General features: G+C 42.4%; 1 protein-coding gene across 6 annotated transcripts in view; it reads left to right on the top strand.

Moving 5' to 3' along the window:
• CRIM1 (cysteine rich transmembrane BMP regulator 1) overlaps nucleotides 1-12,844 on the top strand; it is a 183,664-nt gene that overhangs the window by 108,337 nt on the left and 62,483 nt on the right. For all 6 annotated transcript variants that reach the window (XM_078056176.1, XM_078056175.1, XM_078056174.1 and 3 more), the window contains 2 exons: nucleotides 3,459-3,641; nucleotides 6,096-6,293. In XM_078056176.1, the coding sequence (XP_077912302.1) occupies nucleotides 3,459-3,641; nucleotides 6,096-6,293 (381 nt within the window). The remainder of the gene's footprint in view (nucleotides 1-3,458; nucleotides 3,642-6,095; nucleotides 6,294-12,844) is intronic.

Raw genomic sequence — 12,844 nt, forward strand, 5'->3', positions numbered from 1 at the left:
AGAATTTGAGAACCCCTGAGTTTTGAAAACATTAGCCTGGAGGAATAGGTAGAATATTCTCCATAAATATTATTCTCTTTTCGGTTTGGTTTGGTTTGGTTTGGTTTTGGTGGTGGGACTGCAGAGTTGCAGACCAGATCGAGGCAGTTTGTGACTGCATTCTCTGATGAGAGCCAAAAGGAGGACCTATGAGGTATTGGCTGAAGGACAGGGCTGTTTAGAAACCAAAGGAACAGGTGGTATGATTGAGCTCCTTTTATGGAAACTTAAGAATTCTGTCATCAAGGTCATCAGCTGGAGGTATGACCTCCACAGCAGTGGTGAAGCAGTCTGGAGTCCCCTTCAGTACTGTGTCTGTTTGGGCCCACAAACAAAAGTTTCATCATCCGTCAGCTGGAACTGAGCAATGGCCTTTACTTTTAGATGGGCACATGTTCTCCATTTTGCTCTAATACACCCTTATGCGAGCCTACCCTTCTCATTCCTGGAGGAGTTTAGATTTGAAATCTCAAGCATAGAATATGGAAGTGATCATTTGGTTGCTTTAGATACGTGATCAGTTGTGTATGTATATGTACAAACATCTGAGTAAAGCAGAACATCTTGGTTCGAGTGTCATAGCCAATAACTGACTCTTTCAGCATGGGAAATTCATCAGTCATGGGAGAGCCATACCCAAGGTTGGCTTGCTCTTTGTGTAAAATTTTGGCACAGAAAACTTACCTGCAGTCTTCTAATACGGAAATTAGTGCAAAAACATCTACTGAGAGCCCTTTGTATAGCAATAATGCTCAGTAATGTTTCTAGAGACATAATATTTACTTCTACAGTAATGAAGAGAATACTGCGCTTTGAAAGAAATATTCCTCATTGTGCACTTATTGAGCACCCGTTGTGTTCCTGGGGCCTTATCAAGCTGATCTTACTTAAGAGTGATACCACTTTTTGCAATCCTTTATAAGGGTTGTTCCCTAAATAGATCTGTTGGGTGCACTCTAGCGCACACACCTCTTCCCCCCATGGACAAGGGCTTTTTCCTCTTCAGGTATTTAGAATTGCATGTACGCTGTTTTTGTGATCCATCTGTTTGCTGTTGACATAGGGAGAACTTTTCAGATCTTTCCCATCTGACGTGTAGTTTCTCTCTTTTGGCTTATGCTGTCAACCCACTGGGCTTCCTACACAGCTCACCCACAGTAAAATGAGACCAGAGGCAAGGTATTGGCCTTTTCCTACTGAGAGATTGAAGAGAAAAAGCAACAGAAGTGTATCTGTTTAGATTATTCTTCCACTTTCACATTTGACATAAAGTTCTATGTTTTAGTCTTTTCCTTCACTAAAATAATATACCTATCACATCTGCCAATCAGTGTAATTTGGCAGGCAGTAAAGGTTATTAACCATCTATACTTCAAAGTTCTTTTTCAGGAATTCTGGACTTTATTAAAGAGGGAAGAGAAGATTCCAGAACTTAGAAATATAAAATTTAATTGGGCAGACACAAAACATACACAAAAATCACTAAAAAGACACTTTCATGCATCTCTGTATTGAGAAGTACAAATTACATAGATTATTTCTTTGTAATATTTTTCTTTTCCATAACCACTTAAGTTGTCCTCTTAGAGAGGTAGTGGTCATCTCCACACTGTTCTGAGATTCACATCTATCCCCTGCAGGCAGGGAAGTAACTGGTCATTGCTCCCCAAAGACCAATGCCATCCTTCTTATCATGTATTTTCCTGAAGAGCCTCTATAAATTTCTCTCAATATCAAACAGGGATTTCATTATGTTATGTGGGGTTTTTTAAATTATTGTTATCCTAAAGAGCTGATTATGTTTTCTAGGCTGGGTTTTTGGGGACTCCTCATCCCTCTACATTCCACGCCCTTGCTCTCTGTGTATTAGCTAGTGAAATCTAACTGCCAAGTCCTTCATTCACCCTGTCCCCTCCCGCTTAAGAGTCTGCACACCCCCCCGATAAAGACAGGTTCATCTGAAGCAGCGTTATTCATAACCAGACTTTTCCCTCCTCACCTCTTCAGATCTTGCATTGAGATTTGTAGCTTCACGCGGATGGTAGATGTGGCTGATTAATGCAACCAAGTAATTAATATTGATGGGTTTATACATTTTTTCCTTCACTTTGAGCGGGTGCTCAGCATTTCGTTAGAGTGCACTGCTTTACCTCACTGCAGAGCGTGCAAGAAATGGATAGTAACACTTGCTCTGTCTTCTCCACTGGACTGTTATAAAAATCAAAAGAGAAAGTCATTGTCCTTAAATACAGATCAAGTGCAAATATATTCAAATTAAAATGCAGTGAAAGTCTCTTTAAAAATTGTGAACATGCAAGGTGACATATTAAATGATGTTGGGATAGAGAAGCCCATGAGAGATGCATGTATCATAATCCAGTTTTCCCCACCTTATTAAACAGGGTACATCAGCTCAGGAGAACTTTCTTCAACTTGGGAGTATTTTTATGTTGCTAGCTTTATTGAGACACATATCATGCAATTTACCAAGTTAAGTTGTATAATTCAGCAGTTTTTAGTATATTCACAGGGTTGTGTAATCATCACAGTCAATTTTAGAACGCTCATGAATCCCCACAAAAGTTCCCAACTCATTAGCAGTCACTCTCCATTTGCCCCCAAAGCCCCCAGTCTTAAGCAACAACTAATCTAATTTTTGCCTCTATAGATGTGCCTATTATGGGCATTTCATGTAAATAGAATCATATAATAACCTGGGTTTTTTGTTTGGCTTCCTTTAATTAGCATAATGTTTTCAAGGTTCATTAATGTTATAGCATATATCAGAACTTCATCCATTTATGGCCAAGAAGTATTTCGTTATATGGATATACCACATTTTGTCCTTAACATCAGTTCATAGACATTTAGGTTGTTTCCAAGAAGTGGAATGGTGTTTTGTTGAAGTCCAAGTACTATTAGAATTATAGATTATTAAGCCAGATAGAAAAAATAATTTAGGAAAGAACACTGGAAGAACACAAAAATATCATCTCCAAAAAGACCTAAATAATTTTTTTGAGGCAGAACAAAACCTAATGTGGAGGCAAGATCATTTATTTAAGGCAGAACATTCTCTAACAAAACAAATGTAATCTCTTTAAATCACATTTCAGATATGTGAGCTTAATGGTCGAAGGGTTACCTTTGTTTGGAGAGGGGTAAAGCAGGGTAGGCTTTGTTAAGGAGAATTTCAGTTTCTTGGGGCAAAGAGGAGAGCTATGTGACTTTTTAAATTTTACTTTATTTTGCATTGCCCTATTGCTTCTATTATTTAAAAAAATTATATTGAGTTTAGTACATTTCTATCAAATTTTGACCTTCTGCTGTCAGAATTTTCTTGAGGCTGTTGGAAACACAAAAGGACACCACTCAGAAATGACTTTGAATGTGCCTTGTTTGCTTTTAACTCCTTTCAGAAACAAAGCCAGCCTGTGTATTCAACAATGTGGAATATAACGATGGGGATATGTTTCGAATGGACAACTGTCGGTTCTGTCGATGCCAAGGGGGTGTTTCCATCTGCTTCACTGCCCAGTGCGGAGAGCTGAACTGTGAGAGGTACTATGTGCCCGAAGGGGAGTGCTGCCCCGTGTGTGAAGGTAAGAAAAGGTGCTGATTAAAGATTAATAAGCTTATACATGGCTCAGAGTTTTAATATCAGAATCCACCCAAAGCAGTCTCATCCAAAAATAGTGGAATATTGAAGAAGTTCCCTTTTTATGACATTCGTGATCCATCTTTTAGGACTTCGATAATGCCAGGAAGGCTGTGTGAAAACCTCTCCCCAAGGGAAGTTATGCCCTGGGTGTAGAAAGTGAGCCACCTGTTTACACAGGTCAACGTGAGAGTTCCTGCAAGTGATGTCGGTTACTCCCCTGTGGTTCTAGCAGTTCCTCAGTAAGTTCTGGGGAAGTTCTCTTCACCCTGACGTCAGAGTTCACCCCCTGCTTTCTTCAGATTGCTTGGCTAGAACAAGCCAGCCCTAATCACTGACCATCTCAGCCAGGCAGCTCAGAGAGGAGCTTGTCCTGCCTCCTTTCCACACCCAAACCCCTCCAGGGAGGATAAGGACTCGCTGCCCTCCCCACTCTGAAAACATGTGTTGGCAAGGGTGGGCTGTGTGGCATGGTGGTGACGTATGGCCCAGCCAAGTGTTAGGTGTGGTCCTGGGTTGAAGGTTCTCAGCAGCCTGCTTTCTCTATATCCCCTCACCCCTCCAGGAACTGAGAGTTTCCTGTTCCTCCAACAGGCTTTATCCTCCCATCTCTGATATTTGTAAATAATAAACATTTCAGAATAATAATTCTGGATATCCATTCACTACAACCCACCCATTTTAAGGCTTAGGAAACGGGAGTTCAGAAAAGTAGAAGCATTTGTCTGAGTTTATAATGAAACCAGGAATGATACCCCCACACCTGACTATATCTCTCCTGTGACCACATCACACTGGTTCCCCAGAAAGGAGGGTCATGTGAGCCTTCTTGGTCCTGACTGACTGGGTCACAGACCTTCTGTCTGGAATCAGACATGTCACTCTTGTGTCTGATGTTCACCCTGCCTTTATCTGCTCCCAGGAAACAGGAGGACAAAATGTCATGCCACGTTCCGTACCTTTTTCTGTTTTCCTAAAATCCTGTTCAATGTCCGAGCTATATTTACCACATAATACTGAAGATCTGAAAATGTTTAAAGTATACAAACTACATTCCTGACATTAAACAACTGTTTATAACAGGGAAATTCTTTCCCATGTTAGCAGTTATTTTAGCCAACATGGGGGAAAGGTGGTTCACTTTTTAGGTGTCGTTGGGGATTAATTTTTTTTAAAAGTCACATCAAACTTTTAACCTTCCCAAAAGATGTGTTGCCTAGCTGGCCCCAGTTTGTAATAGTCGCTGAAACTATGTAGCAGTTGGTAGTGTAAAAACATAGATAGGAACCTCTGTGTAATAAACATAATGAGTTGTCTGGGCACGGATCCGGTTGTCTCACTTCCTGGAATTCAGATCCAGGCTCAGGGTAGAAATGAAGTATGCAGTGTAATATTTTTTATAAAGAAATTTACAAAGTCTTATCTAGCTCAGGTCTTTTGGCTGCTTCCATTTCTGGCGGACTGACTTTCTAAAGCTGTGACTGCATTATTTTAACTTCTGGCGTTCTGACTTTCATATAATGCCATTACTTCTTTAGACTAGAGAGGACCAAACTCGTAACTGCCTGCACTTTCCTCCTAGCTCAGCAGCCCTTTTTGAAGCCAGATTTTATGTGTTTCTGAAAAAGAAAGTTGAGTGGTTTCTCTGGTGGCTCTCATCATAATGGTAGTTGGGGATTTTGTATGCAGTATTTATGTCCTGGTCAGTAATGTCAGAAAACGTTTTTTGTTGTTTACAGTAGCCTTGGCTACTTTTGATCCCCAGCTCACGGGGAGAAAAATGGCCTGGGTTCCCAGCCTTCCCTCCAGGGCACAAGCCCTGACCCACGGTATGTCTAGACCAGCCTTTGTCGTAAACAAGGCCACAGCAAGTGCCTGCAGTACATCTCACCCGTGTCCACGTGCTGTCCACGTGGATCTCCAGGCACCCTGAGATAGAGTTCAGTTATCCAAGAAGCCACAGTATCCCCCTGAGTTGGATGGGGGCATTATTTTTCCACCTTATAGGTGGTGAAATTGAAGTATAATAAACATTAAAATTGACAACTCAGAAGACCTTGTCAAGAGCCTAAAATGGACCTGCATCTTGTAATTACCAGCCCACAACTCTGTCCACAGAGTTTTGCTACTTTATGAAGTGGTAACACCTGCCCGTTGGTTTTTATGCCACAGATCCCCTGCCCCGTCTGCAGGGTGAGGATGGGTGGACACAAATTCAGGATGACAACTGCTTTTGCATGTCCCCCGGGAGACACTTGATGCAACCCGAGCTTCTGCTGATCACAGCTGGAAAAGAACTGCCGATGACCAGAACCTGGGAAAAAATGTCTCCAGGTGCAGGCAGAGCTAAGACTTAGAATGCCCTCCATCTTACTTGGAACTCACCTTTTTAATCTAGATCCAGTGTATCCTTTTAATAACCCTGCTGGCTGCTATGCCAATGGGCAGATCCGCGCCCACGGGGACCGGTGGCGGGAAGACGACTGCACGTTCTGCCAGTGCATCAACGGAGAGCCCCACTGCGTGGCAACGGCCTGCGGACAGAGCTGCATGAACCCCGTCAAAGTGCCTGGCGAGTGCTGCCCTGTGTGTGAAGGTAAGCCTTGTTGAGACTAATGAGTCCCCGGCGAATGTCTCATGTTGGATGAGCTTCTACCAGTGTGTGCTTGTTTGTTTTTTATTTCCTCGGGCATAATGTCTGCTTCATGCTGTTACCAGTTGCAGATGAATTTATTATAGGGCCAAAACTAATCGTTTGGGGCAAATGTTGCAAATTTGCAATGAGAACCGTGTGATCTTTATTTTTACTGCCGCCAATATGCTTATCTCGATACTTCACGGTATAAGAATATATACATTTCAGTTCCGTTCACTTCAAGCCTAATTAGCATCCAAAGGTCAACGCAGTGAAATAGAATGGGAAATAAGACCCTTGACTCAAGCATGGCATGTTTATGATGTTTCCATGAGCCCAGGAGTCCTGATGGCTGGAGGAAAGCCTGCAACCATCAAAAGGCAGTTTGCTGTCCCCACCGCCTTCACTCAGCACCCCTTCTGCTGTCCTGAGGCTTTTCCTTAGGTCTTGGTTGCCTGCATTCACTACCTCTCTTCCTGTTTAATGGAGAGGAGCCCAAGGCTTCCTAGATTAGCCTTTCCCAAGCCCTATTCCAGCCCATTTCCCTCATCGTGGGAAGCTTCTTTGCACACTTAAGTCAGCCTTAATCCTCTGTGCCTGTTCGTACAGACAAGAGAGTGAATAGTTATACTGACAGATCCAATAGAGAGTATCCATCATTAAGAAGCACATTTGCATAGTAAAATGAACTACAGCGGATCATGTTGAAGATGGATCCTTGTAGAATTTTTTAAAACAGCTACTAAGGAACTGACAGGTCTTTGCAGAAATTCCATCGGCTGGGGGCGCCTGGGTGGCCTAGCTGGTTGAGTGGCTGACTCTGCATCCGGCTCTTGGTATCTCCTCAGGTCATGATGTCAGGGTCCTTGGATCGACCCTGACGTTATGCTCAGCGCAGAGTCTGCTTGAGACTCTTTCTCCCTCTCGCTCTGCCGCTCCCCACTGCTCTCTCGCTCTCAAATAAATAAATAAAATCTTTAAAAAAAAAAAGAAAGAAAATTCAGTTGACTAAATCCTGTATCAGGAGTCTTTTGCTTCTACCTAAAATATTAAGAAACTCAGACTTCAGAGTTTGCCTGACTAGCTTCATTAACCTCTGAGGGCTTAGAACTCTAAAGAACTTAAAAATCATATAAAAATATAAGCTGGAGGACTCTAGGTCTATTGACATCGCCAGTTCCCTCACCATTACTCTGCTCAGAGTGCAGCTGCCCACCTCCAAAGTTTATAGCTTCCAGAGGACCAGTTTTGTGGAAATCACCCATCATCCCTCACACGTATACTCCTCCCATCCCCTAAAGGCAGTGCTTCAGCGCCGGAAAAAGGAGCGGACAGAAATACGTATGATGGTATACGGTCAGCTTTATGAGAAAGGGCGTCTTGCCGAAACAGAGGTGGAAATATCATTCCCTGAGACCTGGGGCCAGTCCGCTGTCAACTTGAAATACTTACATTCGCATATGTGCATGATAACTTCAAGAGAAATTTAAAGCCTAAGTGTATTAACCATCAAACACTAATCCTTTAACTTCATGAGTCTTGAATTATAAATTGATAATAAGACTCAAAAGCTTATATAAAAAGTAATAAGGCCTTCCCTCTGACAGTAAATGAAGGGAAGGCAAGCCCTTTTGCAGCACCAGCATACCCACCACTGCTGTGATAGAGCAGGGAGACCGTCAGGGACGAGGAATGTGTGTGTGTGTGAGACAGACTGATGGATTCGTGCATCGTGTAGATGTTTGGATAGGGAGTGAATGTTAGTGTGATTACTTAAGAGTTCGGTCTCACAGCATCTACGTGGAGTCATAATCTAATCTTCCACTGTTTGAGAAAGGAATGATCGTTTGGGTCAGCTGTTCATTCCAAAAAATTTATTAAGAACTTCTGATTGTCCAAATACAGCACTGGACACAAAGATAAATAAGGGACAACTCCTTGTTAAAGTCAGAGAAAATATTTTAGGCTGTTTTAAATTAAACCAGGAGAAAAGGCATGCCCGTATTTAGGTACTGTGGGGTTAAGTGCTTTGTGTTTATACCTGATGTTATTGAATCCTCTCGATAACGGTGCTGCAGGCTTTGTCATCCCATTTAAAGATGAAAAAAGTAAGGTTGAAAGAGGCGAGGGTAATTTCCTCCAAGGTCAGTGGCCGTTAAGTAGCCATGATGGGATACACGGACGTCTTGTCAGATTCAGCTACGTTCTGTTTCCTGCGCTCCCAGATGTCATCTGTTTGCTCATACCCCTATTTCCAGTTTCCTTATTCATCACTCTTCATCTCTGGCTCTTGGTCTTGTGTCGGGGGTGGGGGGGGTGGGGAGTGGGACAGGAGCGGGGTGGCAGTTTGAGGAGGACCGATGCCTTTGAAGAGACCCATCACAGACTTCCTTCCCAAGCCTCGTGTCGGGACCGTCTCCTCGCCAGAACTCAGCGTCTTGATTTCAGCTGTAAGCTTCTGCTGGTCTCTGTTCCCCTTCTCTCCTTCTTCATCCAGCCTTCAGGACAGTCCATTTTCTAGTCCTCAGAGAACTAGATTATCTTGAATTTCTTGTTTTTGCTCTTAAGTAGTGAGTTTCATATAAGATTGTGCTTGCTGTCCAGTAACTCCCGTTTTAAGATGTAATAGAAAGACGGAAAGATTCTTTTGGTATGGGATCAAAAAACAGTGCCCAGCTTAAGAGTGAATCCTAAAAGGTTACTTATTAATAATAATAAACTTATAAAATAATACAAGGCGAATGAATCTTATTGCTTAGTTTATAGGACCCAAGAAAGTCTCTGGAACTATTCGAAAATACTTTTTCAGCAGCATATTTAAGTAGAATTTCAGGTGATCTCAGAATAGCGAAAAGATTAGATGAAATAAGAAAAAAAGCAAGGTGCTAATGTGTAATAAATAATCAGCCGCAATTATTTGGAGAAAATCAGGAACACTGGTGTTTATGCAGTTTGTACACAGTAAATTCCTCTGCACACAATTGCATGACAAATGCTGGCCCTCACCCTATTAGCTACAGTCCCAGGGTACATAGAGCCTGAAATGAGATGAAAGAGCCCACACAAAGACTGTGGTTTGAGATTCTTTCTAAATAAATTATGTATTACCAAATATGGCATGTTAGGACCTGCAGGGACGACTGGTCACCTTGTTGTGACCACTGTTGTTCCTGGAGCTCCGTATACTTCCAAGTGACAACACCGTGTGTTTGGTTACTCCTGGAGGACGGGACTGGAACCTGGGGCCCCTTCAAGACTTGGCTATTACTTGACAGCTAACTTGATTCACAAGTACCTAAGTGCTTTTTAAATTGGCACTTAAGTACTCTCATGATTGAGTCTTACCAAGTTATTGTCAACACCTAATTCAGGTATACAGATAAGCCATCCCATTTTATAAGTCTGTAACTGATTGTATTCTTGGGTTTTGTTCTGCTGGCTTTTCTCTTCATTTCTTCTTCTTCAATAGCATGATTTAAATTTTCTGGCCCTTTTTAAAGAGCTAGGATGGAAAAGAATGGAATAGTATATAAAGTTTGCAATTTAAGTGTACAGATGGAAGATATGTCCTTATCTCTTTAAAAACTGAAAACAGAGAGGCGCCTGGGTGATGCAGTAGGTTGAACATCCGACTCTTGGTTTCGGCTCAGGTCATGATCTCAGGGTCGTAGGATCGAGCCCCGCTTCAAGCTCCGTGCTTAGCATGGAGTCCGCTTGAGACTCTCTCTCTCTCTCCCTCTGCCCCTCCCACTCATGCTCTCTCTCTCTCTCTCAAATAAATAAATCTTAAAAAAGTCTAAAAACAGAAAAGGAAGGCAGCAGAATGAGGTCTTCCTCGGCATCTAGCACCATTTGTATCATCTTATTTATAGCCCTTAATGACAGTAGTTAACATTTCTTGCACACTGACTGAGCCAGCCTGAGTGCTTTAAGACCAACAGCTCATTTGAACCTCACAACTTTCCTCTGGTAGCACCATCTTAATTCATCATCAAAGAACCCAAAGTTTAGAGGTCATGTAACTTGCCCAAGGTCATACAGCTCAAAAATGCAGAGCAGTGTGTTCCCAGAGCCTTGGCTCTGGACCCTGCAGGTGTACTGCCTCTGAGACAGACCCTGCACTGCACTCCAGGTTTACCAGTAGCCTGAACAAGGCTACTCCACCATGAGCTAGGAACTTACCATATACTTTTGAATCCATAAAACAGCACCTGACATGGAAGAAGTTGTTAATGAATAAATGATGAGCGAGTAAGTTAGGGAGTGAGGGAAAGCCTGGAATAGGAAATCAAGCAATCTCCTCTTACAGATCTCCGTCTCTTACAGATCTCCGTCTTAGCTGAGAAAAGTGGCATACCCTGATAAAGATTTCCTTAACCAGAGTCTCAAATGCTGACCCTGATCAGATGAAGAAGGAATAATGTTAGAATGCTTATATTTGAAAGTACACTCTGAGAATAGAAAGCAGAGTGTTAGATGGAGTGTGTTTGGCACACGGTGGGCCCAGATGTCTATAGGCGAGTTGGACTAATTAGCTTCAAGTACCGCTCAGCCTCCTGATGAGCACTGAGCTCTCGACTCCTTCGCAGGGCAGCCACGGGGCCCTCCAAGACTGGTTTGTAAACTGTGGCTTATTCTCTCTGCAGTTCAGCCCCTGTGTCCAGAATCGCAGAGTTTAAGTGGGGCTTCCGCAGACCCTACAAGGCTAATGCCTGCTGTCAAACTAATGTACTGCTTTTAAGACCTTTCAGCAAGTATATAGGTGCTGCAACCTTGTCATTTCAGCTAGAATTTTTTTTAATGTCACAATTCAGTATTGAAAATACTTGAATTTTTTCCCAATAACATCAGATATAAATGCTGCCTATGCTGATTCTTAATGTCAGAGAGACCCTAAGGACACAGTACTACTTTCTATTAAAAAAAAAAAAAAATCCGTTGTATAATTAAAGGTAAGATAAGGTGTAGGGGAGGGAAATTTTGGCTCTGAGGTGGCTATGACATGCCCTGGATGACTCAATAAGAAAAATGCAAGAAATGTGAACAAGTATGAGGCCAGCTTGGCTGCTACACCTGATGCAAGAGATAAGAATTTCATCGTCACTTCGAAGTCTTGATGTCAAGCCTGCTCATCTTGGGCTGTGGCTGGACCCCCCCCAGGTGGCCGCTGTGACCTGAGTGTTCATCAGGCCCAGTGTGTACAGTCTCCTGCCGGGAGGATTTGTTTGTCTGATGACCTGGGGGATTTCGGAGCCAACACCAAGAGTATCACCTATCAAAAATTAGGAACCACATGGGTAATATTTTATAAGGTAATATTCAGCATCACGACTTAGGTTGCCAGTAAGTAAATTCCGTGTTTGTGGCTGGGCAACTGGCTAGTTTCTTTCTACGAGTTCTGTTTCTCTGAAACAAAAGCAAATCTGTTTCCCATCTCAGACAGGAAATCAAAGAGTTATCTGTAGCTTATCAAAGCTAGATAATGGGTATTTAAAGGTCTGTCATATTATTCTATCTACTTCGGTGTTTTTTTTTAATTTCCATAATAAAAACTTAAAATGTGTGCTATTCACAGAGTTATTATGTGAAACTGAACGGAGTTTCAGACCAGTCTAATAATTCTGCTAACCTGGAGTAAACCAGCTCTTCCCTGTGCATTGATTCTTCCTAATTCTGTGGACTTTAGGATAGAATGTGATTGAACCAGACAATCAACCATCTTTCTTCCCGGCATCTTGCCTTCTTGGATCTCTTACTTGGGTAATCCTGGTCCTACTTGGGACAGTGTTGAAGAGCATGAGGCTTTTCTTGATCTGTGTGACTTGATTCAGCCACTTCACCATCAGCTCACGGAGTAGAGTGCGTGCTGAGTACCTCTGGAGGGCTGGAGGGCTGTCAGCTGTCAAACATACTGTCCTCCTCCTCAGTCCTCCTAGGAACACCCTATTCTTTCCCATAAATGCCGATGATATCGGTTGAATCAAGCTGCCCTTCAAATGAAATTTCTACTAGGCTGCCAGAAAAGTCTGTACCAGGCACATATCTGGGTGGGAATTCCTTAAAACAAGAAAAAATGTTTCCAGCCCTGCCCATAATACTTCCTCACTGAACAGTATCTCAAATGATTAAGCTACTGCTTCTGTGGCAAGGAGTCAAACATAGTTTGGCTGACCCAAGAGGCAGAGAAGTCAAAGATGCCGCAGGGTCACATGATATCAACATTCTGGTACATCAAACAGGGATCAAAAATCAGTTTATGGATGGTATTGTTTCAGTGCCATCTACAGTGCTATTATTAGTCAGCCAAGAATAATAAAATACTCGTAATATCTCAAAGACTGTTAGGCATGCTGTTTCATCCTTTAACTCTAAGTGTCCTGGAAACCCGTTCCATAAATGGGAATTAAAATATAGCACGGTCTGTTTTTTAGCTTGTCCAAATAAGGTCCTATGTTGGGGTAACAAACGCATAGCAGAGGACTGTGTGTTAACTTAGGTAGGTGTTTAACCTA

This window comes from Halichoerus grypus, chromosome 10 (genome assembly GCF_964656455.1).
Source record: "Halichoerus grypus chromosome 10, mHalGry1.hap1.1, whole genome shotgun sequence".
Lineage (NCBI taxonomy): Eukaryota > Metazoa > Chordata > Mammalia > Carnivora > Phocidae > Halichoerus > Halichoerus grypus.